Below are 22298 nucleotides of genomic sequence, written 5' to 3' on the forward strand. Positions count from 1 at the left end.
TCTGCTCTGAGCGCCGTGTGCTTCAGGTAGGGCACTAACTGCCTCAGTCTGCTCTCTGGCTGAGGAGCACAAGGGCCTCATTCTGGAGCCGCTGCTAAGAGCCCAGTCCCTGTGCACTCTGTGGTTTGATGGTCTGTCTGTCATGGGGTGGGCATTAGATGTGGGGGTCTCTGTCCATGCACTGCAGGGTCTTGAGTTGGATTAGCAGTAGGTTTTTCTGCCACTTCCCATGTTTCTGGGCCCCCCTTGCTCTGGGCACTGCATCTTGCTGCTCTCAGAGGGGCTGCTGCGGACAGTGGCAGGAGAGCACCAGGCCTCTGCCTGGAGGGACCTAGTACATGATCCGTCACACTCTCTGAGAGATGTCAGCACAGATTCGTTCTCTCAGCTGGCGCATGGGAGTCACGCTGCTGTGGTCACTGATCCCCCCCCCCCCCCCCCCCCCGGGGTACCCCCGCCCCCCGCCTCTCGGGTGGTCCTGTTCTTGTCGTGCCCACAGTGGCCCTGCCAGCTCTTGGGGCACTCTCTGGGGAGGAGGAACGCAACCCCTCTCTCTTTCTCTCAGGCCCTGGCAGCAGCTAATGGTCCTGAGGACCAAGCCAGTTCATCTGAAATAAAATAGCTGTTTTTTGGCAGCATCACAGAAACAGGGAAGCGCAGAATAGAGACTGGCCAACTCCAGACGCGTCCCAGGCTGATCCAGCCCTCATATCACCCAGACGGCAGTGTGACTTCAGTGCCAGAGGAGGAATCTGTCTCCCATGAAGCTGCCTGTTGGCAATCCCTCTGGGAGAATGGCCACAGGCCCTTGCCAGACTCCCCATGTATACGGGGTAGGGGGACGCAGGGGAAAAGTTACCTGTTCCCCCTAGACACACCTCACTTGGGTGATTGCACATGGTCTCCAGCCCCATTGCCCAATTGTAATGCTCCTCAGAGCCCCTAGCTGAGAGCGCCTGTGTGAGCAGGCTAATGGGGCAGGCCCCATGCCAGGCACCTATGGCCCCACCCTCAGCAGGTGGGAAGACAATGGAGCTCTGAAGATTTCCACCAGCTGAGACTCCTGCTACAGGCATCCACACCTCTCCCTGCCCCTAGCTCTGTCGAGCCTGACCAGGCCTGGGAGCTGCACCCCACTGATACGCAGATAGTGGGACCCTTTCCACACTGCCCACCCGGGGGCTATCTGGAAGAAGGCAAGCAGTATGGTGCTGCATGTTCCAAAATGGCCTGTCTCTTTCTCTTTCAGGGCCTTTTTCTGGCTGGTCTCCCTGCTCCTGTCATCGTTAGTCTGGTTCATTGCGGTTAAAGCCAGTGACCCAGGGGATGAGCCGCTGCAGAAGGGCCTGCTGATATTCGGGGTCCTGTTCTCCGTGCTCCTGCAGGAGGCCTTTCGATTTCTCTATTACAAGTTGCTCAGGTAAGGAGTGGGGTGGAGTGCCTCACACTACCTGCCTTTCTAGACTGTCAGTCCGAACTGTAACTGCGCTGCCTATTGCACAAGCCAGGACTTTGATACTCACCCTGCTGCCCCACCCCGCTTGTCTGTTTGATCCAGCTGATGTCTCTTGTTACGTATTCAGACTGTGAGCTCTCTGGTGCAGGGACTGTCTTTTGGTTTTGTTATAGGTGTTTAGAGCGCCCAGCACAAAGAGCCCTGATCTCCCGCCTCTAGGTGCTCCTGCAATACTAATAGTAAATAGAATCATCATTGTGATTAAATTCATCTAGTTTAAGGCCAGAAGGTCCATTAAATAATCTAGTCTTAGCTCCTGGGTAGCACAGCCCATTGAATTTCCCCCAGTTCCCTCTGCACGGAGCCCAATAACTTGGGTTTGGCTGAAGCAGCTTCCAGAAAGATCAAGCTTGGATGTCTGACACCAAGAGATGGAGAATCCACCACTGCCCATAGGAGTTTCTTCCAATGGTGGTTCAGCTTCACTGTTCGACATCTGTGCCTAATTTCTAACCTGAATTTGTCCAGATTCAGCTTCCAGTGTTGGTTCTTGTTCAGCCCGTCTCTGCTAGATTAAAGAGCCCTTTGGTACGTGGCATTGTTGTCCCAGGAAGGTACTGATGCTGTAAGCAAGTCACTTCTCCATCGTCTTGTTGATAAGCTGGAGCTGAGCCTGAGAATAGATTCCTGTTCATTTAACTCAACATTCTTATGAGTGCTACTTTACCACAAAGGGAAAAAGCCAAGAAATTCGCGCAGCTTGTCTGAGAATCTGGCGGTGCTTATGCTGCATCCTGCTCCAAGCCACGACCCAACCCTGACCCAGCACTCCTCTGCATCCACTAGCTTCCCTACTACAGCAGTGAGGTGCAGTCCTCATTCTGTAGCCGTACAGTAATCTGCGTATCGCCTGCCCCCGCATCTCCAGCCTGTGGTAGGTACAATCCTGTGAGAGCCCTTGGGCCAGAGTTACAAAGAGCTCAGCATCGTGGGTGCTTGTGCATGCCTGAAATTGGCCATTATCTAGGTGTCTGTGTGGGAGCTGAGCTCTTGTGAAAATCTGGCCCATCTCACCAGGGGCTGCTGACTGTCCCGGTGCGTTCAGGACCGACATGGCAGAGCTGGTCTCCACTTTTGCCTTGAGCGCGTGATCTCTGTCCAGTACTGGGAGGGTGAATGGCGCAGAGGGAGGTATGCAGCTCCCAGTGGGCTGATGGAAGAGGTCCGAGTCTGTTGTGGACCATTTGTGATGGGTAATACGGCATCAGGGATGGATTGACTGAGCCACAGGCCAGGATACTACATCCCAAACACTGGCCACAGCGGTCTTGCCTCTTCCCTAATGTCACTGGCCACCACCCTCCTCCCTGGCCTACCCGGGGTAGACAGACTTCCATCTTCAGTACTGGGCCTAGGCATGCTGAATGCAGGTGGGTGAAGGTGGGACTCCACAGGGAAGAAGCCGGGTGTATGTGTTGCAGTAAGGGTGAGAGGACCAGCAGGGAGGGGCAGAACTGTGCAGGTCTTGGTGGCAAGAATGGGTGGATTACTCCATTGCTGGGAGGTGCCGGCACAGTTGTCTGTGCAGCTTTGTAAACATAGTAATGTGTATCGAACATCTGAGAGACTGGGGCTGACTCTGATGTCCTCATGTGGCTGGGGGTGGGGAGTTTTGCTTTTCCCTGTTACAGCGCACCCATCCAGCTTTGGAATCCATCCATCTATTAACCGGACGAGAGCAAAGTGCTGCCCTCTCCCAGCTCCCCCCCCCCCCATCCTGCAGAGACTCCCCAGGCTGAAGAAAGGGTGGAGGTGCTTGTGGAGAAGCGGCCAGGTGGAGGTTTCAGCTTGAGCGGGGGCTTCTCCTAAAGGGATTCTTCATGTTCCTGCAGCAATCTTGAAACGGGCCACTTTCTTCTCCAAGTGATAGTCTCTGCTTCGACTCCCGGCTGCGATGCTTCCATAGCACTATGTTTCATCCCCAAGCCTGGAGCACTGAGCAGCTAATGGTGCCCTGTGTACTCAGCTCGCCAGGATTCTTTTGCTCAAGACACACACTTGGGGCCTGGTTCTTGTGCCCCCTAATTCTGGCTTAACTGGCTACCTTGGCACCCCCTGCACAAGGAGGAAAATTCCTGGGTCACGGCACTAGTGCAGTGGCTCTATGCTGGCCACCATGTAGGGATGTGGCCAGAGCACTCCCCACTTCAGCTATTCTGGACTGCCCCTTTGCATCATGGGCAGTGGGTGTAATTCAAGCAGGCCTCAGGCAGCTTCAATTTATGCCAGGGACTGGTCTGATCCCTGGTCAGTCCCAGTCTCTGGGGGCTGTGCACAGCCACCTTCCCTTCCCCTCCCCTCCAAGCTAAGCTCAGCTCAGAATCCAGGCCCAGATCTGTACATAGAACAAAGCATGGGGGGGGGACGGCTTGAAGGTGATTTCGGGGCTCTGCCTTAAGCCCTGACTGAGCTTGTAGAGATGATAAGCACTGTGTGAGATGGCATTATGCCCACCTGTTCTCATTTGGGCTCATTCTGAGCTAAAAGGCTCAGACCCAGGTAAAGAGCAGTGAATTTGGGATCGGATCTCCTCAGCAGACAGTTTCTGTGTTCTTTGGATCCTGGTCTTGGGTCCAGGATGCTCCTAGGACTCCCACTCTGGAGGGGGCGATACCATGGCCTTGGTGGATCACAACTCCACTCACCTCGCACACTTCTGCTGGGCTCAGCCCAAGAGACACTTTTATAGAAGGCCTCTTCAGATTTTCTGGGGTGAGGATGGGCAGGGGCAGCCCCTCTCTTCACCTGCTCTGACACCCGGATCTGTGCATCAGGACTTGGTTCTCAGGTTCCTGAACTGCATTCCCTACAGTAGCCAGTGGGTGGTGATTGTGTATTACAAAAGTTTCCATCAGTGGAGATGAGGTTCTGACTGCAAACGATTTGATCCTGACTGTTTGCACAAGGCTCTCCGGCCTTGGCCTGGAAGCGCAGAGTCACTCTGCTGGGAATTGCGTCCCTCCCTTTGTTTATAACCCTGAGTCACAGTCAGTGATTGGTAAGGCCAGAATGGGCCATTATGATCATCCAGTCTGACCTCCTGCTAGCACAGGCCAGCAAGCCTCACCCAGTGATTCCTGCATGAAACCCAGAATGTCTGTTCCATGTTGGGAGCTGGCACTGCTTCCTGGGCTCTGCAGGGTTGGTTCCCTGTGTGGATGGAGCCGTGAGGCAGGTCAGCCCTGCAGCTCTTCCAATCATTCTTTCCCTGACTCTAGTACATCGGATCCCAGGCTTCTGAAGCATTTCACAAACGCTGTTGAGCTCAGCCTTGCGGCCCCTCAGAGCAGGGCAGTATTAACCGCCCGTGTTAGCAGATGAGGAACTGAGGTAGGAAGTGTGTGTCGGAGCACAGCCACTAACAGACCCCAGATCTGACTCCCATTCCTGGGCTTTAGCCTGAAGACCATCCTGCCTTCTGTATAATCTGCACAGAACGTCCCTGCATTTGTGCATCTCAAAGCCCCTTGGAGCCTTCAGCTCTGGGCCTCATAAACAGCTTCCAGTCAGTGCAACTCTCATGTGGCTTGCCTGGCCTCATCCTCTCCAGACACTCCCCGACAGGAGAATCCAGGGGAAGCTTCAGGCAAATTGGCATTGATTTGCAGGAGGGAGGAGGCGCAAGAGCCCTGTTTTAAAGAGACACCTTCTCCTCCCCCTCCCCCACTCCCTATCCCAGACACCAGAGGCTGCTGTCTCTTATGCATGTTCACAGGCAGGTCCAACCTGCTCTGAATATCAGGTATAACCCTCAGACCCCTGGCCAGCTGCCAGCACAGCCCTGATCTGGGTAAAGTCTGGGCCCCGCCCTCAATGAATCAGCAAATAATTAAGAAATCAATTTGCAAACACCTAGAAGATAATGAGATAAGTAACCATCAGCATGGATTTGTCAAGAACAAATCGTGTCAAACCAACCTGATAGCTTTTTTTGACAGGGTAACCAGCCTTGTGGATAGGAGGGACGCAGTAGACGTGGTATATCTTGACTTTAGTAAGGTTTTTGATACTGTCTCTCATGACCGTCTCATAAACAAACTAGGGAACTACAACCTAGATGGAGCTACTATAAAGTGGGTGTAAAACTGGTTGGAAAACCATTCCCAGAGAGTAGTTATCAGTGGTTCACAGGTAGGCTGGAAGGGCATAATGAGTGGGGTCCTGCAGGGATCGGTTCTGGGTCTGGTTCTGTTCAATATCTTCATCAATGATTTAGATAATAAGTGTACTCTCTATGCCATTAAGTTTGCGGACGATACCACGCTGGGAGGGGTTGCAAGTGCTTTGGAGGACAGGATTAAAATTCAAAATGATCTGGAGAAATGGTCTGAAGTAAATAGGATGAAATTCAATAAGGACAAATGCAAAGTACTCTACTTAGGAAGGAACAATCAGTTGCACACATACAAAATGGGAAATGACTGCCTAGGAAGGAGTACTGCGGAAAGGGATCTGGGGATCATAGTGGATCATAAGCTAAATATGAGTCAATAGTGTAACACTGTTGCAAAAAAAGCGAACATCATTCCGGGATGTATTAGCAGGAGTGTTGTAAGCAAGACACAAGAAGTAATTCTTCTACTCTACTCCGTGCTGATTAGGCCTCAACCAGAGTATTGTGTCCAGTTCTGGGTGCCATATTTCAGGAAAGATGTGGACAAATTGGAGAAAGTCCAGAGAAGAGCAACAAAAATGATTAAAGGTCTAGCAGGTAAATATGCCCAATGGCCTGTGATGGGATGTTAGATGGGGTGGGATCTGAGTTACTACAGAGAATTCTTTCCTGGGTGCTGGCTGGTGAGTCTTGCCCGCATGCTCAGGGTTTAACTGATCACCATATTTGGGGTCGGGAACGAATTTTCCTCCAGGGCAGATTGGCAGAGGCCCTGGAGGTTTTTTCGCCTTCCTCTGCAGCGTGGGTCATGGGTCACTTGCTGGAGGATTCTCTGCACCTTGAGGTCTTTAAACCACGATGAGGACTTCAGTAACTCAGGCATAGGTTAGGGGTTTGTTACAGGAGTGGGTGGGTGAGATTCTGTGGCCTGCGTTGTGCAGGTCAGACTAGATGATCATAATGGTCCCTTCTGACCTTTAAAAGTCTATGAGAAAACATGACCTCTGAGGGGAGAGTGAAAAAATTGGGTTTGTTTAGTCTGGAGAAGAGAAGACTGAGAGGGGACATAACATTTTCAAGTACATAAAAGGTTGTTACAAGGAGGAGGAAGAAAAATTGTTCTTAACCTCTGAGGGTAGGACAAGAAGCAATGGGCTTAAATTGCAGCAAGGGCGGTTTAGGTTGGACATTAGGAAAAACTTCCTAACTGTCAGAGTGTTTAAGCACTGGAATAAATTGCCTAGGGAGGTAGTGGAATCTCTATCGTTGGGAATTTTGAAGAGCAGGTTGGACAAACACCTGTCAAGGACGGTCTAGATAATACTTAGTCCTGCCTTGAGTGCAGGGGACTGGACTGGACGACCTCTCAAGGTCATCCAGTTTATGATTCTATTTCCCATCTACCTTCAGGGCATCAGAGGGCACCAGAGACTGATGCCGTCTGCTGGACAAAGGGTGCCTCTCAGGCCATAAATCCTCCTCCTTTGCATTATGAGAATGGGGCCTTGTGCACAGCATGAGAGACAGTCCCTGCCCCAAGGAGCTGACAGTCTAAGCAGACAGAGAGGGGCACAGTGAAAGGAAGTGACATGCTCGCGGTCGATATACATCTGTACTAGCTAAACATAGGCAGGGACGGGGTCCAAACGAGCTGCGACCACTCACAAAAGAGAGCTTGAAGTCACCGTGGGTAGTTCCTTGAAATCTTCAGCTCAATGCACAGCAGAGGCCAAAAGGGCAAACAGAATGTCAGGCGCCATTAGGAAAGGGATAGAAAATAAGACCGTAAGTAGCATAATACCACTAGATAAATCCATGGTTTGCCCACACCTTGAATACTGTGTGCAGTTCTGGTGACCCCATCTCAAACGATATATATTAGAAATTGAAAAGTACAGAGAAGGGCAATAAAAGTATGGAACATCTTCCATATGAGGAGAGATTAAAGAGACTGGGACTTTTCAGCTTGGAAAAGAGATAAATTAGGGGGTATATGAGAGAGGTCTATAAAATAATGTCTGGTGTGGAGAAAGTGAATAAGGAAGTTGAGGGGAGGGATAGCTCAGTGGTTTGAGCATTGGTCTGTAAACCCAGCGTTGTGAGCTCAATCCTTGAGGGAGCCATTTAGGGATCTGGGGCAAAAAAAATAGTTGGAGATTGGTCCTGCTTTGAGCAGGGGGTTGGACAAGATACCTCCTGAGGTCCCGTCCAGCCCAGATATTCTATGTTCTAAGTTCATAAGCCTAAACCAGGTGGCAGTGAGGGGCTGGGGCTGGCTCTAAACACAGCAACCCCGTACTACAGCATCTCCCTGTTTGGTATCAAAAACCCTTTCATGCCTGGGCTCAAACTGCATGGCCCAGCACGGTAGCATCAGAGCCAGGCCTAGAACCCAGGATTCACAGTGTTTGAGCCAGAAGGGAGCATTAGTCTGACCCCCTGCAGAGTACGGGCCAGCTGCTGTTGTCCCGTCACTCCTGTGCTGAGCGATTTACTGTCAGCCATTGGTTCTTTTCTGCCTTTCTCCTCTCGATTAAAGAGCCCTTTAGTACCTGGTATTTTCTCCCCGTGAGGGTCTTTAGATGCTCTTTGTCTCTCGCTGTAAGGCGTTTTTCCAGCTCTTGGATTATTTTTGTGGCTCTTCTCTGCACCCTCTTTAGTTTTTCAACATCCTTTTAAAAATGTGAACCCCACAATTGGACGCAGTGGCAGCCTCACCAATGCAGTATAAAGAGGTAAAATCATTTCCTCCTCGATAATCACCTGTTCATACATAGATGACCACAGTGGTCCCCTCTTCCCTTAGAATCTATGAATCTATCTGACCTTCTGCAGAGCACAGGCCAGAGAACTGCTCTGAAATAATTCTAGAGCAGGACTTTGACGAAAAACATCCCATCTTGATTTAAAAATTGTCAGTGATGGAGAATCCACCACAGGCCTTGGTAAACTGTTCCAATGGTTGTTTAACCTCACTATTAAAAATGTGTGCCTTATTTCCAGTCTGACTTTGTCTAGCTTATGCTTCCACCCATTGGATCGAGTCAGACCTTTCTCTGATCAATAGAAGAGCCCATTATTAAATATTTGTTCCCTATGTAGGTACTTGTAGACTGGAATCACGTCACAACTTAACCTTCTCTTTGTTAAGCTAAATAGATTGAGCTTCTTGAGTCAATCACTATGTGGCAGGTTTTCTGATGCTTTAATCATTCTCCTGGCTCATCTCTGAACCCTCTCCAATTTATCCACATTTTTCTTGAATTGAGGACACCAGAACTGGACCCAGGATTCCAGCAGTGGTTCCAATAGTGCCAAAGACAGAGGTAAAATAACTTCTCTATCCCATTCATGCCTCCCAGGATTGCATTAGCCCTTTCGATCACAATGTCACACTGGGAGCTCATGTTCAGCTGATTATCCACCACACCCCCAAATCTTTTCCAGCGTCACTGCTTCCCAGGATGGAGTCCCCCATTCTGTAAGCGTGGCCTGCATTCCTTCTTCCTAGATGGATACATTTACGTTTAGCCATATTAAAATGTGTATATTGTATGCTTGCGCCCAGTTTACCAAGTGATCTACATTGCTCTGTATCAGTGACCTGTCCTCTTCATTATTTACCACTCTCCCAATTCTTTTTTGTCATCTGCAAAATTTCAGTGGTGATTTTGTTTTCTTCCAGGTCATTGATAAATGGTTAAATAGCATAGGGCCAAGAACCAATCCTGGTGGGATCCCACTGGAAACAGTCCCGTTCAGAGATGATTCCCTATCAGTTAGCCAGTTTTTAATTAGGTTAATGTGGGTCGTGTTAATTTTCTATCATTCTAGGTTTGTACTGGGAGCTCAGTTCAGTTGCTTATCCCCTATGACCCCTAATCCTTTTTAGATTCACTACTTTCCAGGATACAGTCCCCCATTCTGTCGGTATGGCGTGCATTCCTATGACTGTATTAAAATGCGTTTTGTTTGAATGGGCCCAGATTACCCTATGTGACTGCCCTGTCCTTGTCATCATTTACCATTCTGCCAGTCTGTCAGCGGCAGATTTTATAAGCAGTGATATTTATATTTACTTCCAGATCCTTTGATTAAAAAAAAATTAAGTGGCATCGGGCTTAGAACCATACCAGAAATGCCCCATTCAGTTATGATTCCCTCTTGACAGCCGTCACAGAGCTTTGGAACAGTCCCTAGGAGGAGCCCGTCAGTGGGCCAGACCCCCGGGGGGTCTCACTCTTTCTCCAGCATAAGCTGCGTGGCTTCACCACCTCCTGAGACTGGACCTCTGGGCCTGAAGCCCCCCTGCGTCACCCCGTGAGCTCTGGTTAGCGAGTCCCACTGAGATAAACCCCGATGGAGACTTGCCCACTCCGCAGGGATTAATGCACCTCACCCAGCATCTGCAGTGACACTCACACAGCGCTGCCAGAATAGTCGGGTCTGTCAGTCACCTGGACACAGCACAGGGAGCCCTTAGGGTAGCCCAGAGAACTGACGGTTAGAGCATCATCCAGTCTGGTCAGCCCAGAGCCCAGCTAGGCTGTAGAGAACCCCTTGGGTCAAGCTCTGTCTGTCTCTGTCTGACCTCCTTGGTCAGACTCCAGGTGAGAGCCCAACTCCTCCCAGCTGCCAGCTCTGATCCCCCATCTCACACTTCCCAGTCCTTTGGTCTCCAGCTGGGGAATGTTGCTCAGCCTCCCTGCTGAGAGGTGGGAAATCCGGATCCCTCTGGGGCCTTGGTCACTGGGTGTCAACGTCTGAGGGATTGGATTTGCCATTGTTTTCTCAGATCTCCATTGATGTGGGGCCTAAAGCCCAGACAGTTTGATGACACCCACCCCTTTGTTTCTTAGCCTGCCCTGAGAGCAGACAGCCCTTTTCCACCCACTTGGCAACCATGCAGCGCACACGGGAAATGGGCTTACAGGACTCCTAAGAATATTCCAGAATATTCCCACTTTCTCAAAACTCCTTTCTGAAATCTGTCAGCCAGTTCTACATCCATTTAATTTACGCTTCATTGATATTGTGTAGAGGTAAGTTTTTAATCAGACTATCGTGCGGTGCAAGGTGTTCGATTTAGCAAAGATCCAAGTACAGTACATCTACACAGTTACCGTTATCAACCAGCCTAGTAATCCCATCAGAGAATCAGAGTCCTGGCTCCCAGCACTGTGGTCTACACGCACCCATGATGCCGCTTTGCAGCCCCACGCCAGGCCCCATGGGCAGCCGTACACTGGGGTGTGACTGGGGCTCTCTCCTTTCTCTGTCCAGGAAGGCAATCGAAGGGCTGGTGGCCCTCAGCGAAGATGGCTGCTCCCCGATTTCCATCCAGCAGATGGCATATGGTATGTTTCTCAGTGGGGCAGGGCTGACTCCAGCCTGAGTGGTGGGGACATGGGATGAGTGGAGGTAGCATCTCCTAGAGGAGAGGAGCGGGTCTTGGGGAAAGGAGGTTTCTTACCAGGGATCCCTCAGAATGGAGGCAAGTGTTATGGGGTCCCTGTGCAGGGCTGTGGGGGAGGCCTCTGGGGTTGGAGACAGGTCAGGGAGTCTCTCTGAGAGTCTCTGGCTCTGACGTCCCTGGGCTCAGCAACATGTGTTTTCTCTGTCCCACAGTAGCTGGCCTGGGCTTCGGGCTCATGAGCGGCGCCTTCTCCATGATTAACCTCCTGGTAGATGCACTGGGGCCTGGCACTGTGGGGATCCATGGAGACTCGCAGCTCTACTTCCTGACCTCGGGTGAGCAATGGGCCTATAACCCCCTGCACCATCTCCCCACCAAACTGTGCCATAGAATCTCTATGGATAGTAATTCCATGCTCTAATAATAAGAATGTAGCAGTAGCGATATACTACTGACCACCTGATCAGGATGGTGATAGTGACTGTGAAATGCTCAGGGAGATTAGAGAGTCTATTAAAATAAAAAACTCAATAATAGAGATTTCCACTTCCCCATATTGACTGGGCACATGTCACCTCAGGACGGGATGCAGAGATAAAGTTTCTGACACCTTAAATGACTGCTTCTTGGAGCAGCTAGTCCTGGAACACACAAGAGGAGAGGCAATTCTTGATTTAGTCCTAAGTGGAGCACAGGATCTGGTCCACGAGGTGAATATAGCTGGACCGCTTGGTAATAGTGACCATCATATAATTAAATTTAACATCCCTGTGGCAGGGAAAACACCACAGCAGCCCAACACTGTAGCATTTAATTTCAGAAAGGGGAACTACACAAAAATGATGAAGTTAGTTAAACAGAAATTAAAAGGTACAGCGCCAAAAGTGAAATCCCTGCAAGCTGCATGGAAACATTTTAAAGACCCCATAATAGAGACTCAACTTAAATGTATACCCCAAATTAAAAAACATATGAGAACCAAAAAAGTGCCACCATGGCTACACAACAAAGTAAAAGAAGCAGTGAGAGGCAAAAAGGCATTTTAAAAAATGGAAGTTAAATCCTAGTGAGGAAAATAGAAAGGAGCATAAACTCTGGCAAATGAAGTGTAAATATAATTAGGAAGGCCAAAAAAGAGTGTAAAGAACAGCTAGCCAAAGACTCAAGAAGTAATAAATTCTTTAAGTATATCAGAAGCAGGAAGCCTGCTAAACAACCAGTGAGGCCACTGGACGATTGGGATGCTAAAGGAGCACTCAAGAACGATAAAGCTATTGCAGAGAAACTAAATGAATTCTTTGCATCAGTCTTCACAGCTGAGGATGTGAGGGAGATTCCCAAACCTGAGCCATTCTTTTTAGGTGAGAAATTTGAGGAACTGTCCCAGATTGAGGTGTCATTAGAGGTGGTTTTGGAACAAATTGAAAAACTAAATAGTAATAAGTCACCAGGACCAGATGGTATTCACCCAAGAGTTCTGAAGGAACTCAAATATGAAATTGCACAACTACTAACTGTGGTCTGTAACCTATCATTTAAATCGGCTTCTGTACCAGATGACAGGAGGTTAGCTAATGTGATGCGAATTTTTAAAAAGGGCTCTGGACGGGATCCTGGCAATTACAGGCCAGTAAGTCTGACTTCAGAACTGGGCAAAATGGTTGAAACCATAGTAAAGAACAGAATTGTCAGACACATAGATGAACATAATTTGTTGGGGACGAATCAACATGGTTTTTGTAAAGGGAAATCATGCCTCACCAATCTACTAGAATTCTTGGAGGGGGTCAATAAGCATGTGGACAAGGGGGATCCAGTGGGTATAGTGTATTCAGATTTTCAGAAAGCCTTTGACTAGGTCCCTCACCAAAGGCTCTTAAGCAAAGTAAGCTGTCATGGGATAAGAGGGGCGGTCCTTTCAGGAATCAGTAACTGGTTAAAAGACAGGAAACAAAGGGTAGGAATAAATGGTCAGTTCTCAGAATGGAGAGAGGTAAATAGTGGTGTCCCCCAGGGGTCTGTACTGGGACAAGTCCTATTCAACGTATTCATAAATTGGGAAAAGGGGTAAACAGTGAGTTGGCAAAATTTGCAGATGATACAAAACTACTCAAGATAATTAAATCCCAGGCAGATTGCGAAGAGCTACAAAAGGATCTCTCAAACTTGGGTGACTGGGCAACAAAATGGCAGATGAAATTCAATGTTGATAAATGCAAAGTAATGCACACTGGAAAACATAGTCCCAACTATACAGTTAATTTAGACCCCATCATTTTATATGTAAACACTCAAGAAAGAGACCTTGGCATCATTGTGGACAGTTCTCTGAAAACACTCAAAAAAAGCAAACAGGATGTTGGGCATCATTAAGAAAGGGATAGTTAATAAGAGAAAATATCATGTTGCCTCTACATAAATCCATGGTGCACCCACATCTTGAATACGGCGTGCAGATGTGGTCACCCCCGTCTCAAAAAAGATATATTGGAATTGGAACACACACAAGAGCGGGTTGCAGCTCTGCTTCCTGATCTCAGTTAAGCAACGGGTGTAGCAGCCCCTGCCCCCCCCCCACCTGCACTGCACCCAACCCATCCCCTCCTCACCCATGTCTGCTCCCCACTCCTGTCATGTCTCCACTAACACCACCACCAACTCTTTTCTCACCCACACTGCCCCCCACCACTGCCTTCTCCTCAAGGCACCCCACTCCCACAGCCCCTTGAACTACCTGCCTACTGCCCCCCCCCCACACACACACCTTCATCACCCACGGACATCCTGCTCAGACCCCACCCATCCCCTCACCAGCACTGCTCCCCACATCAGTGCCCTGCACTGCCCCTCAGGTAAAGGCAGTTCTCCTCACCCTCTGCTGATGGGTGCCCCACCCTGCCATGGCCCTGACTCTGCCCAGGGCAGCCTCTCATCTTGGCCGTGACTGCGTCTGCTCCTCCTCACAGCCTTCATGACCATGGTGATGATTTTCCTTCACACCTTCTGGGGAATCCTCTTCTTCCACGGCTGTGAGACCCAGCGCTGGTGGGAGATGGCAGCCGTCATCCTCACTCACCTCATCGTGTCAGGATCGGTGAGTGTGGGCAGGGCAAACCGGAGACGTGGGCGGCTGGGCAGACTGCTCCCACCCCACCATGTCTCTGCTGCCTGAGTGCAGCAGGGGACGGGGTGGGCAGTTCTGGGCCAGGAATTACTATCTGGCTGGTGTGCAGGGGGCCCCCAGGATCTGGGCCTGTCAGGATGGGTGCCGAATGCACAGAGAGACAGTCCCTGCCCCCAGGAGAAACTGGGTGTTCCCCCATGACCTGTGGGACCCTGCATGAGTGCGAATGGGCAGAGGCAGCCTCTAGGTATGGATGCCTGCAAGTGAGAGACACTAGCACCCCTGAACCTCAAACTCCAAACGCTTCAGAGGAGCCTGCAGGACCCACTGGCTCTGTGGGGCAACGCTGTCCTGCTGCAGACCAGCGAGACACCCCGGCGCCCTGGGCATGCCAGCCCCACACCCCTCAGAGCATTGTGCCCCAGCCAGGTGTGTCAAGGAAGGAGATTAGAGCATCGAGGGGGCCTGAGCCAAGCAGGCCAGGGCTCAGTGGGAGGCCAGCTCTGGCATAACTGCCTCTGGGGCTCCCCCGGCTCGTCCCCTCCTCTCACTCTGTTTGCTGCTCTCCTCCCAGACGTTCTGGAACCCCCTGTACGTGGGCAGCCTCGTCCCCTCCTACCTGCTGATGTTTGCCACAGCGGCATGGGCCTACGTCCTGTCAGGAGGCTGCACTCAGAACCTGCTCCAGTCCCTGCGGGGTGAGTATCCACTCCAGCCCCATGTCCAGAGCAGGAGCCCTGCCGAGGCCCTGCCTCTGAGGGGGTAGGAAAGGGAATGCCGGGAGGGGCTACCCCAGTGTTGGGAGGACGTGGCCTGCTTTGGGGCCCATCCCCAGAATTATCTGGGGGAATGCCCTGATCTGAGCCCCTTCAGCAGTGACGTTAACCCTTTCCTGGCACTAGCAGGTGGGGAAACACCCCAATCTGGGCTGTTCATCAGGGTGCTGCCCCTTTTCTGTGAGAATGGGGTGGGAAATGACCCGCTCTGGAACCCTGTGAGCTGGGTGCCTGAACTCACCCCCTTGCCTTTGCTTCTCCATAGGGCAGCAGAGCGAGACAAGCCCCCAGCCAGGATCCTGAGGGTCCATCAGGAGCTCTCCCCCTCAGCTGCTCCCTGCCTGCCCTTCCCTCCCTCTGGTGCTGTCACCTGGGACCTACAGTTGCCTTCTCTGCAATATCATTTCTCTCTTCTGGAATGGGGGTCCCCCGATCAGTCCCTGCTGGAGGCAGGTGTCCGGGGGCTCCTGCAGCCAGGGAGTAGCCAGCAGACTGTCTGATAGCCGGGGGCTGCTCACCCTGTCCTACCAACCCCTCTCCCTCCGTGCTGTGGACATGGACTGGTTTAGCCCACCCTTGAAAGACACATGGTGAGGGGTTCTCCAGAACTCACTGCGCCTGCGCCACAACGTACGTGTGTGTGTGGGCGCGTGTGTGTGTGTGGGGGCGCGTGTGTGGGCGCGCTCTGCCCCATACAGGGAAAGTCCTTCTCGGCCCCAGGACGTCTGTGATCTGGCAGGCAGTGGGCTGGGCTGAGGGGCAAGTGAGCAGCGCTGGCCTGTGACTGTTTGCCAGGATACATCCAAGGGCCAAGCTGGGGATGGCAGGCACGAAGGAGCTGCAACGTCCTTTCCCCTTGCCCAGGAGTGGCTGTACCAGGGGGCCGAATTCCTAGCCCTGGCCCCAAGTGCCTGGCTGCTGGTATGGGACAGACTGCCAGGTACTGGCCTGGGAAGGATGGAGGGGGAGTGTGGGTGGCATTCGCGTGGGCAATGCAGGAGAGGTGGGTGGCAAAGGATGAGGCTGCCTGATGCCCAGCACTGGCATGGGGAGGGGGTGAGTGGTGACAAAGGGCTGTTGCTAAGATGCTGGTATGGGAAGGGGGTGGGCAGGTGGTGCTGGCACTGCATAGCTGGTAGCTGCATGCCTCATGCAGAAATACTGGGAGGAGGGGCCGTCGCAGAGGTTTATCCGTGACCCTGCCCATCTCTCTGGTGGGGGTGGATATGAGGCGCTTGAGCTGGCACCAGCCCTGGGGATGTGGGGTGCAAGTGGGAGCAGGGACCCTGGTAGCCGTGCAGGGGCGTCAGGGCCAAGAGCCAAGACTGGCTGAGTTTGTAATGGACTTTTATATCAATAAAGAGAAATACCAGCCTCAAAGAGTGTGTGTGTGTGGGGGGGGGGGGTGGGGGGGGGGGGGTGGGGGGGGGGGGGGGGGGGATGGGTCCTGCGCATGCAGTGCACCAGCCATGCTGGGAGAATCATAGAAGATCAGGGTTGGATGGATGCCTATATCTTAGAATATCAGGGTTGGAAGGGACCTCGGGAGGTATCTAGTCCAACCCCCTGCTCAAAGCAGGACCAATTCCCAACTAAATCATCCCAGCCAGGGCTTTGTCAAGCCGGGCCTTAAAAATGGTTTCATCAGGTACCACTGAGAACAGTCTAGATCCATCCTCTTTGGAACCCCCTTTCAGGTAGTTGAAAGCAGCTATCAAATCCCCCCTCCTTCTTCTCTTCTGCAGACTAAACAATCCCAGTTCCCTCAGCCTCTCCTCATAAGTCATATGCTCCAGCCCCCTAATAATTTTTGTTGCCCTCTGCTGGACTCTTTCCAATATTTCCACATCCTCCTTGTAGTATAGGGTCCAAAACTGGACACAGTACTCTAGATGAGGCCTCACCAATGTCGAATAGATGGGAATGATCACGTCCCTCGATGTGCTGGCAATGCCCCTACTTATACAGCCCAAAATGCCATTAGCCTTCTTGGCAACAAGGGCACACTGTTGTCTCATATCCAGCTTCTCGTCCACTGTAACCCCTAGGTCCTTTTCTGCAGAACTGCTTCCTAGCCATTCGGTCCCTAGTCTGTAACAGTGAATGGGATTCTTCTGTCCTAAGTGCAGGACTCTGCACTTGTCCTTGTTGAACCTCATCAGGTTTCTTTTGGCCCAATCCTCTAATTTGTCTAGGTCCCTCTGTATCCTATCCCTACCCTCCAGTGTATCTACCTCTCCCCCCAGTTTAGACTGAGAAGTTGGGGTAATACCCAGCTCGTATGCAGTGTTTCAGGGGTAGGGGCAGGGTCGTTATCCTTGTTTTACAGCTGGGGAAACCAAGGCCCAGGTGCCGAATTGACTTGTCTAAGGTCACCCACAGGCCAGTGGGGGAGCCTTGAAGAGAACCTAGCTGTTCTGAGCCCTGGTCCAGTGCTGAATCCACTTGACCACACTGCCACTGTCTTGGGAGGGGAGGTTTATAGACAGTGGGGTGGGGGGGCTGTGTCACTGCGGGGAGGGGAAGGTCTGTCTTATTGTTTCCCTTGGGTCCTTGTTCATTACAGAAATGCTGCAGGGACTCCACATGGCCACTAGGTGTCAGCCAGTCCACGGCCTGTGGCGCTGGCATCGAGTGGGGCTCTGGCTGGATGTTGCCAGGTGGATGTGGGGCTCCAGGCTGGCACAGTAACGAGCTCCACCAGAGCGTCACAGGAAGCTGGGCACTGGCTTCCCCTCTCTAGCTGGGCAGTGGCTGCCTAGCCGCTGCTGCTGCATGCAGGGTGTCTGGTTGCTGAGCGCCGGAGGGGGGCAGGCCGGTGGCCATGGGAACTCCCCTCCCACCTGTGACAGGCCTCGTGGCAATTACTTCTGCTGCTGCTCAGCCCACGGTGCACTAAGAACTTGTGGGACTGAGCTGCACTTGCCACGGCAATGCAGCCACTGGGGGGGGGGGGGGGAGGAGGGGCAGAGCAGCTGCATGAGAGCTCAGGGCAGGGCAGGAAGGCAAAGCCTCCATGTTGGGATTGGCCCAGGCCGCTGGAGCCTGTACCCTGACAGTTGGGGAATGTCCCACTGGTTCTTCACTAACCACAGGCAATGGGACCTTCAGTCTGGTTCCTGCACCCCCAGCCCGGCGGGGGGACATATCCCCAGCTAGCTTGTAACAATCACCCCTTGCTAACTCCCACACCTAGGGCTTCCTGGCTGCTTTAGCTGGACATCCACTGTGCTGCTGCAGGCAGCTCGTCCTGCCCAGGGGTGCTTCCTAGCCCTGGCCTGGGGCAATCCCCCAGCAGAGGCAGGGCCGTCACTACAATGGCGGGAGGGGCCCTGGCCCCCGTGGGTGCTAGCTCCTGCAGCAGAGGCAGGGCTGGTGTAGCAACAGGTTTTTATTTCATTTATTTTATTGTATTTTTTTAAAAAGTATCTGTGAAAGGGGTGGAGTTTTCCCCCTCAGTCTCTGCTGAGCCTCAGTGCAGGTAACCAGGCCTCAAGGAGCGAAGGCCCCAGCAGAGGGGCCCCTGCTGCTCTGGCCCCCAATGGGGAGGGAGGGCGTGCTGGGCTGGCCGCGGGTGGCAGGGTCCGGCTGGCTGAGCCCCAGGATGCATGTGCTGGTCTCCATTCCATGTGCCAGAGGCCCTTGCAGGGCAGCAGGGGCAGCGCCTACACCGCGTTCTCATCTGTGGTGGCTGCTGTGTAGATGACGTTGGGCTTGGGGTGAGAGTCCGGCCTGCAGGGAAGGGAGAACACGGATGTCAGGGCGGCCCTGTAATGAGCTGAGAAAGGACCTGTCACCTGCAGCTCCCTGGCAGCCCCCCTTCCGCATCATGGGGCAGGTGCTCCCTACTCACCCCCCCGGCCTCTGGGCTGTGCTGGGCTGTGCAGGAGTGACTGCTGCCAGGTGGGCTGCGACTCTCCCAGCCTTTGCAGGGTAGGGCACTGGGGTGGGGGGTGGGGATTTGGCTGGGGGGGGCAGCAAGGGAGAATTATAAATTGAATGGGGTTTCAGGATGGGGGGGTGTTCCTGCATGCAGAGAGAGGGGAGTGGTGTATGCCTGGGGCTCCCAGCTCTCACCTCCTAGTCTGGCTCCGCTGCTTGTAGATGTAGATGAGGAAGGCCAGAGCCGTGACTGCGAAGAGACCCCCGAAGAGACCGGCCAGCACCTCCGCTGCAGACACAGGAGAGCAAGGGGGGTTAGGCCCTGGACACAGACAGGGAGGGAGAGTGGGACCAAGCCAAGCGATGCTCCCGCGGGGGGGGGGGGGGAGGAGGAGGAAGCTAGTGGCCCTGAGCAGGGCTGGGGTGCCACAGGACGGGGGCAGGGAGAAGCCAGAAGAGCCAGGGCAAGGGGTGGAGTTGAGAGAAGCTAGATAGCCCCAGGCTCGGGGAGGCTGTGTGGCCTGGGGCAGGAGGTAGAGGTAGCAGAAGCTGCGTGGCCCCAGGGCAGGGAATGGGGGGAGAGGCCAGGGCCACCCACCCGGGAGCACTCACCTGTCTGCAGGGCGAAGCCCAGCTGTTTTTCTGAATCTAAACATGAAACCGTTTGAGGGGGACACAGAGACAGCAGGTGAGGCTGGGCAGGGACAGGTGCCAATATCACAGGAACCACCACGCCCCTCCCACCTGCCCCATGTACAACCCCCAGCCCACTATCTAGCCATCACGTGCCCACATCCCAGCATGCAGCCACCAAGTCTCCCCCCGCATCCTATCCCAGCGTGCAGCCCCATCCCCCACCCATCCCATCAGGGGGTCACTGAAATCTGTGCACCCCCACCCCCATGTGCAGTGCCGGGCTCTTTCCTGGCACACAGCCAACCCCCCAATGTAAACTCATGTCACCCCATGGACATGTTTCCCTCCCCCCGGCATGGTGCCTTAGGGAAGCAGGAACCCCCCCCTTGGCACTGCCCTGGCGGCTAACCCTGGGGCCTCCTGCTATGAGCTGGTGTTAAGGGGAGGCCTGGCAATTCTTTCACCTCTGCCCCATCCTTGGGGTGTGGGGCCAGGGCCCAGCTCTTACCTGCGCATGGTGGGCAGCCAGCACCTGCAACAGAGGCAACACGGTGAGCAGGCCACGGGGGGGGGGAGAGGGGGAATGGGCAGGCGTGTCCCATTACAGCCCCCCCCGGTTTATTTGGTTTTGGTAAAACAACTTTGAAGAGTCCCTGCCCCCAGCAGAGCTGCCATTCCCGCTGCCCCCCTCTCCAGCAGGGACATTCTCCCCCTCTGCACAACCAGCCCCAGCAATGCGGCTGCTTTCAGCCCAGCTAATCGGCCCTTCAGCATGGCTCAGCTGCTCCCTGGGGCTTGGCCTCTGCTCCATTTCTTCCTCGTACTCAGGTGTTTTGTGAAACGCACCCCACCACTTTACAATTCAGGGAAACCCAGATCCCAACCAGGAGCGTCTCACGCCCACAGCAAGGCCTCCGTCTCACACATACAATGGCACTGGGAGACCCTCACACACCCCCCCAGGGGGGTATGACAGTCCTTTGGCCATGCCCATCACCAATCTAGCCTCTGACAGAGCCCCCTTCCTCCCTTCCCGAGAGACCCCCTGCTGCCCACACAGGACTCTGGAAATCCATAAAGGAACTGTGCCAAAACCCAGCCAGCAACACGGCTTGGGAAATGCTGGTTCCCCTGAGCCAGGCGCAACAAAGAGAGAAGCCCAGATCTCCAGCCGCGCTCCCAAATATGCCTAGCATGTGAGGTGCCCTCCCCAGCAGCTGTGCTGGCTGCAGGGAGATGGAAAGGACAGACGTGGAAGTGTCAGTGCCAACCCCCAGGGCTAACGAGCCAGCAGGAGCGTGGTACCGTCTTCAAGAACCTCGCTGGTGCTTGCCCCTGCAGCGTCTTTGGGGGCAGGAATCACGGGGGGAGCCCCACCACCTGTGGTGAGATTACAGGGACTTCGAACAATTCAGGGGCCTCTCAGAAATGCCTGTGCCCGGCCTCATGGAAACCCCCACCCCAGTGCCTGCCCAGCTTCAACATCCACCCTCTAGATCTTGTTATACCTTTGTCTGCTAGACAGTCCATCTATCCGCAATTTTCTGTTCCCTCTGCCGGTACTGATGGACTGTGATCAAGTCACCCTTTAACTTCATCTTTGTTAAGCTAAAAATGACTGAGCTCCTTGAGTTTATCACTATAGGGCAGGTTTTCCCCTTGTTTAATCATTCTCCGGTTCCTCTCAACCCTCTCCAGTTTTCATCCAACCTTCACCTGTGGGCACCAGCACTGGACACACTATTCCAGCAGCGGCTGCATCAGTGCCAAATACAGAGATAACAAACTCTCTGCCCCTATTCAGGATTCCCCTGCGGATGCCTCCCAGGGTCACATTCGCTCTTTTGGGCCATAGTATTGCACTGGCCCCTCATGTTCAGCTGATTCTCCACCACAGCCATCCCCAAGGCTTTTCCAGAGTCGCTGCTTCCCAGGACTGAGTCCCCTGTCCAGTACGTGCAGGCCGCAGCCTTTGATCCTGCATTTGTCTGTTCCTAGACACACATGTTTACATTGGCTATATTAAAACACATAGTGTTTGCTTGCGCCCAGGTTTTCCATAAACCCATTTTGACTGGCATTAATTATATTACACACACCCCCTTTAATTCTTTATTAATCGGGTCCCATATCAGCTGCCCCATTATTTTGCCTAGGAACAACGTCAGCCTGATAAACCAGTAATTACCTGGGTCATTCTGTTTAACCTTTTCAAACAGTCACACACTATTAAATATTGGCACAATCACTCTCACTGCTAAATATTTGTGCCTTATTTCTAATCTGGATTTGGCTAGCTGCAGCTGATAGCTCGTTCTGCCTTTGTCTGGTAGAATTAAGAGCCCTTTGTTCCCTGTATAGGTAATTGTAGAAAGTAATGCGTCACCTCTTAGCCTTCTTTTGGCTGAGTTTATTTAGTCTCTCTCCAAAGCAGATTTTCCAGATCTTGGACACTCACAACTCTTCCCTGAACCTTTTCCTATTTTTCAACATCCCCTTTGAAGTGTGGCCTCCGGAGCAGGACACAGTGTTCAGCAATGCCATATGCAGAGATAATAGCACCCCCGGCAGGCAAGGATCAGGTTTTGTTACCATCACGCTGGGCACTCCTGTGCCAGTGTACATCTGCCATAATCACAGAGTCCTTCAAGTGATAAAGGGCCTTGATGGCCAAGACCAGGAATTCAAGTGTGTGGCACCAGGCACTGGAGCGCCATGGCAAGAACTCAGGGTGTGTGCAGGGGAAGTGCCCAGGGCCCAGAAAGCCCAAACAGCCTGAAAGTGCCTCATGGACAAAGTGCTAATGTTGTTTATTATTCTAGTGCCCATGTACC

General features: G+C 52.7%; 2 protein-coding genes across 3 annotated transcripts in view; one reads left to right on the forward strand and one right to left on the reverse strand.

Annotated features, from left to right (window-relative positions):
- LOC112108739 (gamma-secretase subunit Aph-1b-like) overlaps nt 1-16326 on the forward strand; it is a 24360-nt gene extending 8034 nt beyond the window's left edge. Inside the window, exons 2-7 of the mRNA XM_026658264.2 lie at nt 1250-1420; nt 10914-10987; nt 11259-11381; nt 14013-14140; nt 14745-14868; nt 15212-16326. Coding sequence (XP_026514049.1) covers nt 1250-1420; nt 10914-10987; nt 11259-11381; nt 14013-14140; nt 14745-14868; nt 15212-15249 — 658 coding nt within the window. The 3' untranslated portion in view covers nt 15250-16326. The remainder of the gene's footprint in view (nt 1-1249; nt 1421-10913; nt 10988-11258; nt 11382-14012; nt 14141-14744; nt 14869-15211) is intronic.
- Nucleotides 16327-18383: 2057 nt separating this feature from the next.
- CA9 (carbonic anhydrase 9) overlaps nt 18384-22298 on the reverse strand; it is a 46619-nt gene continuing 42704 nt past the window's right edge. The window contains exons 10-13 of one of the 2 annotated variants that reach the window (XM_026658265.1): nt 19973-19996; nt 19441-19476; nt 19024-19117; nt 18384-18678 (exon numbers count right to left, since the gene is read on the reverse strand). In XM_026658265.1, the coding sequence (XP_026514050.1) occupies nt 18612-18678; nt 19024-19117; nt 19441-19476; nt 19973-19996 (221 nt within the window). In that variant the 3' untranslated portion in view covers nt 18384-18611. The remainder of the gene's footprint in view (nt 18679-19023; nt 19118-19440; nt 19477-19972; nt 19997-22298) is intronic. The other variant, XM_026658266.1, reaches the window with a different exon arrangement.

The sequence above is a fragment of the Terrapene carolina genome, unplaced genomic scaffold (assembly GCF_002925995.2).
Source record: "Terrapene carolina triunguis isolate 2854851 unplaced genomic scaffold, T_m_triunguis-2.0 Scaffold422, whole genome shotgun sequence".
NCBI lineage: Eukaryota > Metazoa > Chordata > Testudines > Emydidae > Terrapene > Terrapene triunguis.